The following is a 14,107-nucleotide window of genomic DNA, read 5'->3' on the forward strand; positions in this document are numbered from 1 at the left end:
CGCATGTAGTGTTATAATGTTTAGTGTGGTTATTTTAAAAATGCTAAGCCGTAGTTTGAGGCTGTTGAAATAAAATGCTTTTTAGTTAGTGTCTTTTTCATAGTGCAGTTTGTGTGTGATATATGGGAGAGAATAAAACAGATTTGTGACCAATCACAACAATGTCCCTGGATCCCTTTTTAGGGACTCTTAGTAACCCAAAAATATTGATGCCACTTCAGCTATGTATTGGGTGTGGTTCTGTGGGGCTACAAAAACCTGTCTTTCACATTCAAGCATTGGTGCATTGAACTAAGTTCACTTGTTTCATGCGTGGGTGTGAAAAGAAACTTTGTAGAGCTAAACCAAAGACTCCATTTACGCAACAGATCCACCTGACAAGATCTGCCTTGAACATATTTACCAGAGGTTGGCGATTGAAGCTCCACATTAGCTTAGGTTCAAGCTTAATGTCGATCCCTGGTATTGGAATCTGAGTTTACGGGTTTGGAGCTGGGATTGTCAATCTGTTGCTTCCCTACTACCCTTCAAAGGGATGAGAAGTGATTTGGACCAATTAACTTGTAGGTCAGATGCTTCTCCATACAGGATCAGCATCTGAAACAGATGCAGGCCAGTAAGGGAGGGTCAGGAAATAAAGAGGAGGACATTGTCGGGCATACAGTGCAATTTAATCTTCCATTGCCACCCCCAGTTTAAGAGAAGGGAAAGTGGGCAGCTTTGCCGGGCACCTCAGCCTATCGAGAAGAGAGCACATAAGGCGCCATTAACTCAACCTTGGGCCAGTGGACTTGAATAAAGTATCCAGACATACAACTGAAATCTAGGCCCTAGTCTGAATGTCAACAACACATAATCAAGGAAGTTCAAACCATGGAGCTGAATGCCTTCCTGAAGTGTAGCAGTAGGAGGGCGCTAGGGTCTTTGAGGTTGGCGAGGCATGCAAGGGCCACTTGGACTCTATGGATCCAGTGCCTGGTGCTCCAATAGGGCATAATCCTGCCTTGATCTGGGTGGATCAGCTGCAGCTGTGTTGTAAGATTTTAATTTCTGTATTAATGTGCGAGATTGGTCAATATGATGTGCATCAGGCAGAGGGATGTTCCTGTTTCAGCAAAACCACTATGGTTGCCATGTCAAGTTCAGGGGAAATCGATTGTTTTCACTGACTTCTTGATATAGTTCCAGAAAGCAAGGGATCAAGAGGGATTGAAAACAACTATAATATTCCACTGTAAACCTGTCTTGAATAGCAGAGGCATTCCCTCAGTTGTGAGGGGGAGATCCAAGTCTGCACTGTTGCTAGGGCTATCCCTCGGCATTGGGAGGTCTGCAGTTCATAGGGTGGAGGCCTTTTGTGGGGGCCGACCCAAACTGTGTAGAGCATGCGGTAATACATTGCAAATGCCTCAGCTATGTACGTTAGCATCATCAACGCCCCTCCCTACTCATTTATAATAGAGGAAATGATCCAGGAAACAACTTCTCTTGTTGCTAACCAGTATGCCAGCTTGCCCAACTTGTTGCCCCATTCATACACTCTCCTTGCTAATGCCAGCCAGCATTGGCGAGCCTCATCAAGTGAGAGTTGCTTTCTCAACCCATGCACTTTTCTAACCCCCACATGACCCTTCTTGTCTTGTTTTCCATCTGCCTCAAATGTTACATTTTTTTAATGCTCACTTCCATTTTTTTAGCTGTTGTCTGCTATTTTTCTATTTTTTTCTTACTTTTAATTTGCCATTCTGATATGACCATCTGCCGTGCTAGAATGGTAAATTAAAATAATATGATACTCTTGTGTTACGGCGCATGGACACTCACGATTTGCATGTGATGCATGCAAACATGTGCGTTGTGACACATCCATGGCGTATGCGTTGGTAGGCATATGAGAATGGGTTTTCTTTAATATAAATCTCACTGAAAAATTGTCAGCCATGTTTGCACATCCATCATGCGTATACATTCATATGTGAGCGGCACCGAAAAAGCATTGCGAAAGCCATTAGTTTGCCCTTTTAGAGCCAAATCCTATTGACTTTCTAAAGTGCTCATTTTCGTAATGCATTTGCTTGAACATTATAATTTTTTTTAACTGATGTGTAGAATATGTTAACTGTTTTACTTTCATTAAGGTTTTTAGCTAGATTAAGAACCAACCATTGGCAAAGCCAATAGGTCTCGCTTTCAGGACTGCTTGACTTTTCCAGTGCCTTTTGGCGATGCTCTACTGCAGTGGTTCCCAAACTTTTCACTCCTGAGGACCCCCATTGAGTCACTACTGGAAGCGGGGGACCCCCAAGAAATTTGTATGATCTAAATGACAAACATTAAAACTATAATTCGAAAAAAATAAACATACATGTGTGCACATCAAACAAAGACTAGACTTGAATTACTAAAGATTTTTGTATTTTTATATTAAAAATCTTTGCAAAAATTGAAAAATCTTAATGAGAAGGTTGGTGCTGCATCTCGCGACTAACTTTTCATTGTTTGGTTTTATTTTGCTGCCTGCGGCTCCTGTTCTGCCCAAGGCTGGACTGGAAACCTAAAGTTGCTGTGGCAAATGTTGTCAGACCAGTCCCTGTACAGTGCACACCAAGTGTAGCGAGTGAACCTGACCACTACAAAGGGGGCTTTAGGGGGCTCTCCCCGTGGAAAATACAGGGGAAAATGGTGCATTTTACAATACATTTGACATTATTTATTGAATTGTATTAGCTTTTAAAGCATAGTAAATAATGACCTTACTGTGCACCAGGATACAACAATCTTTGGTCAATCTTCAATGATTGTTAATCTTCAATGATTCCCTCACTACTACCCTCCAACAGTGCCTCTCATCTCTCCTTAGCCCCACTGTCACATGTATTTAATTTATTTTATAGCACCTCTCATACCACTGTAGGGTGTCAGAGCACTTTACATCACAAACATACAGAGACAATGAATCATACATGTATAGATCAGTGAATAGTAAAATGTTACATAAGGCAAAGGGGACTATAAGGTGTATGATTTACGTGTTGTCCATACTGGTGGGCATTTTTTAAGAGTACTTGGTCTGGAGAAGCACAAACTCAGGATTCAGAACATAACACAGGGGTTAGCGTTGACTTTAATAATAAGGATTCATTTCTACCCAAACAAACCTATTTAACAGCATGGGAATAATGGAAAAACTGGGAAAAGCATAACTTACTAACTTGCACCATGCAGTTTGCATCTTGACCGAGACACCAAGAAGCCAGCACGAGCCTCAGAGCCCCTCTTCAATTGGCCAATGCTTGATTGACATACATTATAGTAAAGCTGGTGACTGCAAGGTGTGCCTGTGCTCTCTTGAAGCTGCGCCAATGCCCAGTCTGCATCCACATAATGTAACATTTCCCATAACCTATTACTGTCTCCACTGTGACGTTTGTAGCTTCATGGATATTGAATCGACTGGCTAAAAGAAAAACGCCTCCAAAAACATATTTCCAGCATTTTACAGACTGTGAAATGTGTCGGCTACAAATTCATTGTTCTTAAATCTTCCAGTTATTTCACTGACCCTACCCCATCATTGGTCGTGAACCTACCTGCAAGAGTGAGATAAAGAGGCAGAGGGTGTCTTGTGGTGGATGAAAAAAGGCATGCCGAGGAATCAAGACTATGCGGCTTTGGTTTTGGGCAACTCCGATGTTCATAGCGCTGGCCTCGGGCTTCAGAGCAAAACTTTGGGCCCTTTCACCTAACGTTTACAGATTAAGCACTGGGCATAGATGACCAATTTGCTCTGGATTGAATAAATTTGGTTTGAATTATTTCTTACCTTGGATGATGCCCTGGAATGCCTCAAGATTGGCCAAATTCAAGCCCCACTTAAAGAATTTGTAGACCTTGATGACTTGGGTAACTTTTGCACCACTGTAGGTCTGCCCTTCATCACCAAAGTCGTAGAAAATGGCAGGGCAGCTCAACTGAGGAGTTCATAATTGGCAGCAACTTCCTTAGCTTCCAATCAGGCTTCAGTCTATACTGCAGCACAACCTTGCTTTTTGAAGTGTGTGATGTCCTTCGAGTGTTTGATCCTGGTAGCATTTGCCTGCTGCCTTTGATTCTGTCAGTCACACTGTACTGTTTTGACCCGCTCCCCAGGGTAAGATTCTGAGCTGATTTTCATCCCATGTGTACAAATGAAATCAGAAAGTGAATATTGAAGATTCCCTGGCAGGTCCAATTCTCTCCTTCAGGTATGATCCAGGACTCCATCCCTTCACCCACAATCTTTATTTTGTATCTTGAACCTCTTGCTTGGAGACCTACTTTGTGCATCAGACACTTCCTCTCAGCAGTATGGTGATTATACTCAGCTATCTCTGAATCTTTGAAGTGACTGACCCCTCATACCTCACTCAGACTATGGAAATAAGTGACTCCCAAATGATACTGAACATCTAAAGCTCAGATTGTGGTAAGTAATTCTCTCCTCGTCAAATACCTTAAGTGTTTCTTGTTCCAGTTAAGACTGCCCTGCACTTTGCAGCCTATGTATGCTCTCACAACTCCCATTTGAACCACAATACCCCTGTTCTCATCTCTATGCACTGGCTACTTACTGATGCCAGGGGAATTTATAAACTATCCTGCGTGGTTCATATAATGTTGGACGTAGACTTTCTGTGCTACCTTGCACAAAGATTGATCGTTTAGAGTCATCTTTGATGAACACAGATCTCTAAAACACTTCCTTTGGAGGTATCTGGTTTTAACAACTATTGGCAAATCCATTAAGTTCCACTTTTGAAACCTATTAGCTTTGCCAAGGGTTTTGGCAATATGTATGGTATAGCCATTTTGTGCAAGTAAAGACTTTCAATTTGTTAACAAATTTTAGGAGAGGATGTAGCCTTGCGGTTTGAGCGGTCGATCTCGAAGCTGGGGAACCGGGTTCGAGTCTCCGCAACGATGCTCAACATCCTGTGATTGTGGGCAAATTACTTAATCTCCCATGCCTAACAAAAATGAATGTGTTCTTCTGTAACTAAACTGGTGCTAATGTAAAGTGCTCTGATACCCGATGTCTCGGGTCTAGTTGGCACTATATAAAACACTAAAAAAATAATTTTTAAAAACTCTTTGCTTTAGTGTAATTTTGTATTGTAATTGACTTTACTGAGCACCGGCAAAGCCAAAGAGGTCTTGGCTCTAAAAGGCTCAGTTGGGTTTTCCAATTCTTTTCTGGTACATGTAAGCTGAGTCGCATTTAGGTATCCATGTGAGTTCTGGTTGTGGGAGGGTGGTTATCATGGGGCATGATTGAGAACTCTTGAACTGAAGCTGAAGGTAGCGTGAGTCAGTGGGTCATAAACAGTGTTCAGATTACATACTCATCCAATCCTTGGCATCTCCGAAATGCACGCATAGTGATGGTCAAATACGTAGCATTTATAATTACCAATTCTAATTATTTACAACAAAGTCATTGTTGTTTCTCAATTATATCAAACTGCTAACAAGCATTCACAAAGCCAATAGGCCTGGCTTGTTTTAGGCATATGTTTGTTTATCTGCGATTATGTCAGGTTGCAATAGCAGAAAACTCACAAAGAGGCTCCTAAATGCTTGTCTGGCAGCATGCTGCGTAGAGCACAGGACTAAAGTTCTCATGTTCTAAGACACAGTCATAATTACTTGGACTGTGCCCGTTTTAAAGACCCGCTCCTCCATATAGTGGGACAGTGTTTTAAGTCCCACTTGAAGCACTGTGGTCCAAATAAGTTTTTGTCTTAAGACAGCTAAAACTTCAAGATGGCCGCGGAGACGGACGTGTGATCTCCCGGCTCCCCGAGCCCTTGCTTCCCGCACAACAATCCTGCTCCCTATCCTGTACTTGTTCACCGGCGGATTGATGGGGGAAGTTTCCTGATTCCGGAGGTGTCCCTCCGGTGTCTCTACCCGCCCGGCTGCCTGAGAAACGTCGAGAGTTGCGTAGGGGATGACCCTGCCCTGGACCTGCTTCACAAAGCGCCGCCAGCGACTGCCGTGGCCACAGGGGCCGACTACCTTGGGGCGGCGCAGACCTCCTGGGCTGGCCGACGGGAGAATTGGCTTTTATGATAGGCGCTCTGGTGACTGTGACTGCTTGCCGTCGGTAAACCTGACTTGCTCCTTCCCACGGAGAAAAGCGGTGGGATACCCACTCATTGTTTCTCGCATGCCGAGGGCGCCTCAGTAGCCATAACCCCCTCACTGCCTCGCCTCTCCTGTGTCGGTCGGCAAAGAGCCCCCCCCCCTTGTTTGCACCCTGCGAATGCGGACTTGTCCTGCCTTGGGGGAGCGGATCATTTTCTCCAGGCGCTGGCTCTGCCTGAAATCGCTGTATGCTCGATGGTGGGATCATGAGAGGCGGCTCCTCTGTGGTAATGGCGGGTGGCGCCCTGGCTTCTGCCCGACAGTTCCGGCTTGCATCTACTTGGGGAGCTGACTTGACTGAAGAGGCTCATACCACGGAGGTAATGGAGGAACGCTCTCAAGTTACCCTCGCCTCTGTTTTCCTGGCTCTAACCGAACTGCGGTGTGAATGGCGCACGTACTTGCTACAGCTGGAGGAGAAGGTCGATGGCTGCCTGACTGGATCGGAATACATCCTGCCCATCCTCTCTCCCTGCTCTGCTGAACAGCCTCCGCTGATCCCGGTCAGTGAAACATTTTTGCCGGGGGCGTGTGGAACTACTCAACAGCTTCGCGGTGTTCAGGAGCACGAGCTACAATGTTCCCGCTTGTGTATCGCTACAGTGTCTCTCTCCCCAACACGGAGAGCAACCCCTCCCACGGAGTTCCAGGGGCTGCTGCTACGACATCTGCCTATCCTGCCTGACTGTGCTTCTCTTGTGGGGACTTCATTGTCTACCGTGCTGTGTGGTATTGTGGCTTTCATCATGCTGCTTTATTTAAGTACTGACTTTGGTTGGGACTGGCAAATTTTACTTAGTCCTCGGACTTTTCTCCATTGCCGAGTGTGGCCATTTTGTCCCTTTGTTCCCGTGGGGGTGGGCTCTCCCCTTCTTCTTGCAGGTTCAGGCTTCTCGGGGTGGGCGGGCGCAGGGGGACGTCCCAAATCGGGCCAGGGCTAGGCTTTACTTAATGTGATAGATGCATGGGCGGGCGGGGATGGGGTTGGGACTGCTCCGGCTTCCTTTGCCTGTTCCACCAGAATTGTTCCTCCCCTTCCGCATGACGCTGATCATCTATTCCACAAGGCGATAGGGTTGCAAGTGGCTGGGAGTCCGGGAGATCGGTTACTGTGTGGGCTCCTCCCCGCCTCCTTCTTTTGGGAGTGGTAGATCAGCTTGTTCTTTTCTTCCTCCCTATATTCAAGAGTGACAATTTTTCATTTCTTTTTGTCTTCTTTTTCCTTCTTTCTACATTTTCTTGCTGTCTCTTCCCCTTTCTTCCGGCTTCTCTTTCTTACTATATTTCGGGTTTATAGGGCGACAGGCACGCTGCTGGGGGGGGGGGGTAGGCCATAGCCTCGGCATGTGTGTAGGGTGGGGGGTTATATTTCATTTTTGTTAGTTTCTATGGGACCTGTTTTTGTTTCTTCTATGATTTTACTTTCTCTTGTCCATGTTCGGGCGTGCTGGGTGATGGGTGGCAGTGGAGATATGATTGGGTTGTGAGTGCTACTTTGTAGCGTAGATATTGTGAGACCATCCTGCCTGGCGGGGACTTGATTATTGATATACGAATTGCTTTGATACAGTAGCCAATGTCGTGTCCCACCTGCATGGACCTTGTTCTTCATTTCTTATTTTATTAGTACGGAACACTACGATCTGAACTCGATAGTTGCATAAAATTTTTTAAATTTAACCTTCATTCCTCCTGTGCCACGGTACTGCGACGTTTTCTAGTTCTCCTTCTGCTGAATGTCCGCGGTTCTGCTGCATTACTGTGTCGCCATAATGTAAGCTGTAGTGCTAACTGAGAGTTCGTGGCCGGCCGGATGGTTGTAGGCCCGTATTTGTTATTTACTTCATGCACAATAAAGGTTTTCAAAAATTTAAAAAAAAAAAAAAAAAAGACAGCTAAAACTTGTGTTGTGTAGGCTAGACCTAAAATGGTGATGATGTAAAACCGTGGAGTCCTTGGAGCCCAGAAAGAAAGAGCAATCTCTTTAATCTTCTGCGGCACTCACTCTGCAGTGTCACTGGGAGGGCAGGGGCACAGCTGGTGTTACGTGTCACGGGGGAGTTGCACACTTCAGTCAAAGAAGGAAGAGGGCCTGTGGCACCCAAGGCCATGATTGTAGAAATGGAGCTTCAGTATTTTTCCCCTGCAAAACTGATCTAAAAGTCATGCAGGTCATTTGCTCTCTGACAAAGTAGATCCAAATATCCTCTGGCTTTCTGGGAATCAAGTCCAAAGGGAGCACCTCAGGAGAGAGAGACAACAACATGGAGCATGGGAGGGGTCAGAAGCCATATGGAGGGCAGGGGCATCAGATTCACCAAGGACAGGGTTTGGGGAAGAAACAATAGAAGGAAGCAACACAAAGGGAGGGGCAAAAGCAACATGGGGCGTGGGTGGGGGAAGCAACATGGAAGGTGTGGGGAGGGAAGTAAATCGATGGGGATTGTTAGAAAAACTGGAGCGCAAGGGTGGAAGCAGGACGGAGAGGGCATACTCAAGGAAGATGAGGGTGGGGGAAGTAATATTGAAGTGGAGGGCAGAAGCAACAAGGTGGAGCAGGAGGAGGAGGATATGGTGAGGCGTTCAAACAAACTGGGAGGGAAAACAATGTGGAGCAGGGGAAGTAAACGGAAGAGATAGCAACAAGAGTGGGGAGAAGAAGCATACAGTAAAGGGAGAGAAAGCGCACCATGGAGCATGGAAGGGGAAGAGAAGCAACTTAAGTTGGCAACTGGAAAACACATGTACTTTTGTAAAGTGCTTAAAAAACAATTAGCGTCTGTGAGAAAGTACCCTCTTTCTGCATGGTTGCCCCCACTTTTTGCTGAGCTGCTGATGTACTTTGACTGAGTGTGCCCTGGGCCCCTGCCAATCAGTTACCCAGGGCCTATGTTCTTTCCCTAAAACTGCATTGAAAACAAAACCCAATTGGCATCTCTGGCCACAGTCAACCCCTGGTAAATGGTACCACAGGTACCCAGGGCACTGTGACAAGGGAAGACCTCTAAGGGCTGCAGCACTTATTGTGCACCCTTAAGAGGCCCTGTTCCATTACACTCACACACTGCCTTTGCAGGCTGCATGTTTTGGTGCAGAACAAAGTGAAGCATCGACATGGCACACATCCCTGTGTGCCATGCCTACAACCCGCTGCCCTGGCATAGATCAGTCACCCCTCTAGTTGGGTGCACTATACCAGTGGTGAGGGTACAGATGCACGAGCCCTGTACCCCTACAGTTTCTAAGTGCATTCTTAGACATAGTAAGTGCAGTGCTGTCATTACAAACTCCACAGCACCATAATGGCTACACTGAAAACTGAGAAGTTTGGTATCAAACTTCTCAGCACATAAAACCCACACTGATGCCAGTGTGGGATGTAATGAAAAATGCACCCAGAGGACATCTTAGAGATGAACGGGTGAGTAGCTGCTTTCAGCTGCCACCACCAGACATGTTTCTGGGCCCCTGGGTTGAGAGCCTGCTGCTCTCGGGGGCCTGAAACAATGCACATCCTGGGACAAGGTGCCCAGGATGGGCAGGGTCCACTAAGGGGAAGTATCAAAGGCTTGCTGCCTTTGTGAGCTTCTCCAGGTCAATTGCTGCTTTCAGCAACTGGTCCCCACTGGTTCGGACCCCCACTTTGGGTGGGAGAACCGGCGGGAAAAACAAGCGAGGAAGAGAGGTGTGTCCACCTCTGCCAACTCCACCCCTAAGGGGGAGGAGGCAAGGTGAAGCACAACTCTCAGTCCCCGCTATCGTGCAGATGGGGGGGACCCAGCCAACCAGGGAAAGGCTTATGCCCCCCTCCCACTGGAGGGTGGTATAATAGGGGGTGTACCTGGCCCAGGAAAGGGACCCATTGGTCCCAAACGTTTTACCTACCTGTAACATCCCTAAATCTAGTATTTAGTGGCAACCCCTGAATCTTGCTTCCTCAGACAAGAAACCAGAAGAGGAAAAGAAGAAGGACTGAACAGCCTTGCCGAAGCTAACAAGAGGATGACGCCCACTGACTTGGCCCCAGCCCTACTGGCCTGTCCCCACCTCGAACCTGCTCCAGCGTAATCCCGGTGTGTCCTGCAGCCAGCAACCTCGAGAAACCCAGAGGACCTGCCTGCCTTCCATCCCAAAGACTCTGTCTTCCGTGAACACCGGATTTGTTCATCAACAGACTCCAGCTCCGCAAGGATCCGCGGGTCTGCAACACTCTGCACCCGGCGCCCATGGCCCGAGTTCGAGTGTCCAAAACCAAGACGAGTTCTCCCGGCGATCCTGACCCAAGATCCGGTGATCCCTGACCTGCCTCAAGCCTCAAACCAGAAGGTTCCCCCAACCATGACCAGATCTGACCCGAAAAGGCACCCCTGCACCCGATGCCCCATGGCCTTGGGTGGCCCAATTGACGTTGCCTAACCAAGCCTCAACATCCCAACTTACCTCTCCAAGTGGTGGTCGCACCCAGATGACCTTCGTCCTTGAGCCTGCAGTGCGTTTGCAAACCGGACACTCCCCATTGAAAGCTACAAGGCACCCGACCGCTTAATTTGTAAATAAATTAGTGCCGGGGCTCCCGTTGGGAGACCACTGCAGCTTGCACCACACAGTGCCCCTCTCTCCCAGTAGAAACCCAGCTACTAACGATCACACTCTTAGAAGTGCGAACATTCATAGTATTACAGGCCCCCAAAGCTATAAGAATGGCTTGGGAGGCAGGGATTAGTCACGGTCATTTCAAAGTGTTCATATTTGTCTACAAAGCATTCAAATTGCTCATTATGCAAAATCATGTTTTATCGTGTGGGGCCCATGGTTGCAGTTCTTCCGCCGCTGCTGATGACTTCTAACTTTAAAAAAAAGATTTTGCTGCAAACGTTAAAAGACAGCAAAAGTACAGGAAGAGCTGCAGCCACGGGCCCCACGCTATAAAACATTATTTAGCAGGATCGTACAATTCAGCGCTTGGATTGTAGACAAATATAATACTAGTCAAAGGCATTAATTTCTTACCTTGACTTCGGGAGAGCCTTCTTCGTTTAAATTAATCAGCGGCAGAGGAGCCCTGCTTCACGACCCGCGGATTGCTTCTGTCCTGTGATAATGGGGTGTGACGTGACCTACGTCAAGACCCAGCCGAGGCCCCAGGAAGTTTCAGTTTCGGTTTGAGGCTATAATGTGAGGTGTGTAGCTCACATTAGGCGGCCAGCAGATTTGAAATACTTTACGCGCGCTCCACCGTTCCAGCCTCTTCCCATCCCTGTGATGAGCTGATATCAAACATCAATGCAGGCGCGCCGAACGCATGCATTGATGTTTAATATAAGCTCCTCACAGGGATGGGGAGAGACTGGAACGGTGGCGCCTACAGTGACCTACTCCAAGAATGCGCAATTATTGCTCATTTGCACGTGGGCTCGTCTAGAGTGTAGACCCGGCCCTGAGATATAAGTGCCGGTGCTAAGCACCGGGAAGCACCGGCACAAATTAAGCACTGCCGACGCCAAAACTACACCCAGCCTCCCCAGTGCCGCTGAGGGTGCACCTTTTGTGCTGGCCTAAACACCCATTTGCCCTGAGCTTAAGTCCTGGAGCTTTGCTCCTACAACCAAGTGGCCTGCTCGTCAGCAGCCACCAACCAGAGGCCCCCTATCCCCCATTGGATAACATTGGGCCTCAGCACTCTGCACCCGGCCGCCCTAGTGCCACTGAGGGTGTAACAAGAGTGCATCCTTGACCCTGGTGGACCCTTGAGTCTAACTCCAGAATACCAACTCCCACAACAAAGTACTTACCTGTTAACCGATAACATTATTTTCCTTCATAGGATAACATTGACTGTTTTTCTATGAAAAGTTTTTAAGTGTAGAGTTGGAAAACCCTAGAAATCTATTTAAAATTGTACTAAATAACAAAAACGCCTTTACTCACCTGTTTACAGAAAATGTCCCAGTGCAGTATCCATAATGTAATCAAATCAAAGTGCATTTACAATTGCAATCTAAACTGTGTTACAACTGCATTGCTACTGTAAAGTATTTATTGCCAGGCTTGCTTGGTTCTAGAAAACAAAATAACTACAAGAATATTTTTATACAAAAACAATTGGTCTGAAGTTCAGTCTTTGAGTGTGTGAAATCATTTGCTGACTGAGTGTGTACAACAAATGCTTAACACTACCCTCTGATAAAGCCTTACTGCTCGACCACACTTCCATAGATCGAGAGGGAGGTGCTATCTACTTTACCTCTGCCTACCTTTTGGGTTCGACTGGACTCTGTGCACACTATACCTCACGTTGACATAGTATATACAGAGCCGGCTTCCTACAGCACCTAAAGAATGATAAGAGGAATCAAACAAGTAATGTACCCATGCTCCAGGGGAGGGACAAACACAAGAAGAGGAAAGAAAGCCAACACAAGCTAATGAATAAGAAGCAAGCATATGAGTGACAATGAAGCCTACCAATGGGCAGACTCTAAGTCAACTGTAAGCTAACAATATACCTCCAACAGATGCTGTCTAGTAGGCAAAATCTAAAAACAACTGCAGCCATGTGCAAGATGCCTCAGGCTGCACCCTGAGAATTTGGAACTCTTGCTACTGCGCTCTGGGAATCCAATTCTCATCTGGCTTTCAAAGAGACCTTGCATCCCTTTTGTGTGGGCGATTTCGCTCATCTCTACTCCAGAATGTCTTTCCATCTTGCTTGATGAAAAATAGGTTTTGCTCTCCTCACTTAAAAGGCGGACTGTTCCACTTTCTGACCAATGTGACAAACTTTTATGTCGTAACTTAAGATATAGCCTTCAGCTGCACCCTGTATATATGAACATGTTGTTTATACCCCTTGGACCTGCTTATCCGTGCAGAGCTCTCCGACGTCCCCTAGGTACCTGGTTCAATATGAAGAAAAATCGAATTAAATAAATATAAGTGAAATAAACGATTGTAAAGGCCAGGTGGTTAGCGTACACACATGGTGATTGCAATTTTCTAATGTTTGTTCTGAATTATAGTCATTTTCAATCGTAGGAGATTTATGGAGGCCAGACTGACAGCTGCGAGGTTGTACTGACTGAACGCAAGTTATAATGTTCCTTTTGATGCTTAGCTGCGTTTGTGAAAGACAAGTAGACACTCAAAGCAGAGTTCAATATTGTGCAACCCTTTGAAATGTAAATGTTCTCGTGCAGATAACATGGCTTCCCGCTCTGTCATTGTGTTTTTTTCCAGCAACTTGTGTTTAATTCCGTCACGAACTGCTTGGGCCCGCGCAAATTTCTGCACAGCGGCAAACTCTACAAGGCCAAGAGCAACAAGGAGCTGTACGGGTTCCTGTTCAACGACTTCCTGCTGCTGACGCAGATCATCAAGCCCCTCGGCTTCTCGGGCACGGACAAGGTCTTCAGCCCCAAGTCCAACCTGCAGTACAAGATGTACAAGACGGTGGGTGCGGCCGCGCGCGCCATAATACCGCGTGTTCCCTCTTCAGGAGCACAACACGGCTCCCCCCGCGGAGCCGAGGGTTGTTATCGCACACAGACACGCACCGCAATGTTTGAGTTGATCCCAGATTGATTCCAAAGGCAGGAATGCGGTGTTTTCGCAGTTCCCAATTTAGTATGACATTATAGCCAAAGATGCCTTGGCAGGGTTAGAAACGGGCGCCATCTCCTCGTCCTACTCCGAGTTCTTGTCATGGACACCACTGGAAACTTCCACGCTCTGTGAATGCGCTCGTGCGCCCATTGTACTGATGGGGTAGTCAGCAATCACTTTATGAGGGATTATCATTGTGGCTGCTTTTACAATGAAATAAAATGTAAAGTTCACTTTCAGACCCCAGGTGCTGTATCTTCCGTGTTTCTCACCTAAGCACCTGGAGGACCTGGAGAGACCTGAAAGCCGGAAGCTGTAG

At 46.7% G+C, this 14,107-nt stretch overlaps 1 protein-coding gene across 6 annotated transcripts in view; it reads left to right on the forward strand.

The window, feature by feature from the left end:
* Positions 1–14,107, forward strand: part of ITSN1 (intersectin 1) — a 1,645,471-nt gene that overhangs the window by 1,611,714 nt on the left and 19,650 nt on the right. For all 6 annotated transcript variants that reach the window (XM_086935345.1, XM_086935347.1, XM_086935346.1 and 3 more), the window contains one exon: positions 13,423–13,635. In XM_086935345.1, the coding sequence (XP_086791471.1) occupies positions 13,423–13,635 (213 nt within the window). The remainder of the gene's footprint in view (positions 1–13,422; positions 13,636–14,107) is intronic.

This window comes from Lissotriton vulgaris, chromosome 8 (assembly GCF_964263255.1).
Source record: "Lissotriton vulgaris chromosome 8, aLisVul1.2, whole genome shotgun sequence".
In the NCBI taxonomy this organism is placed as follows: domain Eukaryota; kingdom Metazoa; phylum Chordata; class Amphibia; order Caudata; family Salamandridae; genus Lissotriton; species Lissotriton vulgaris.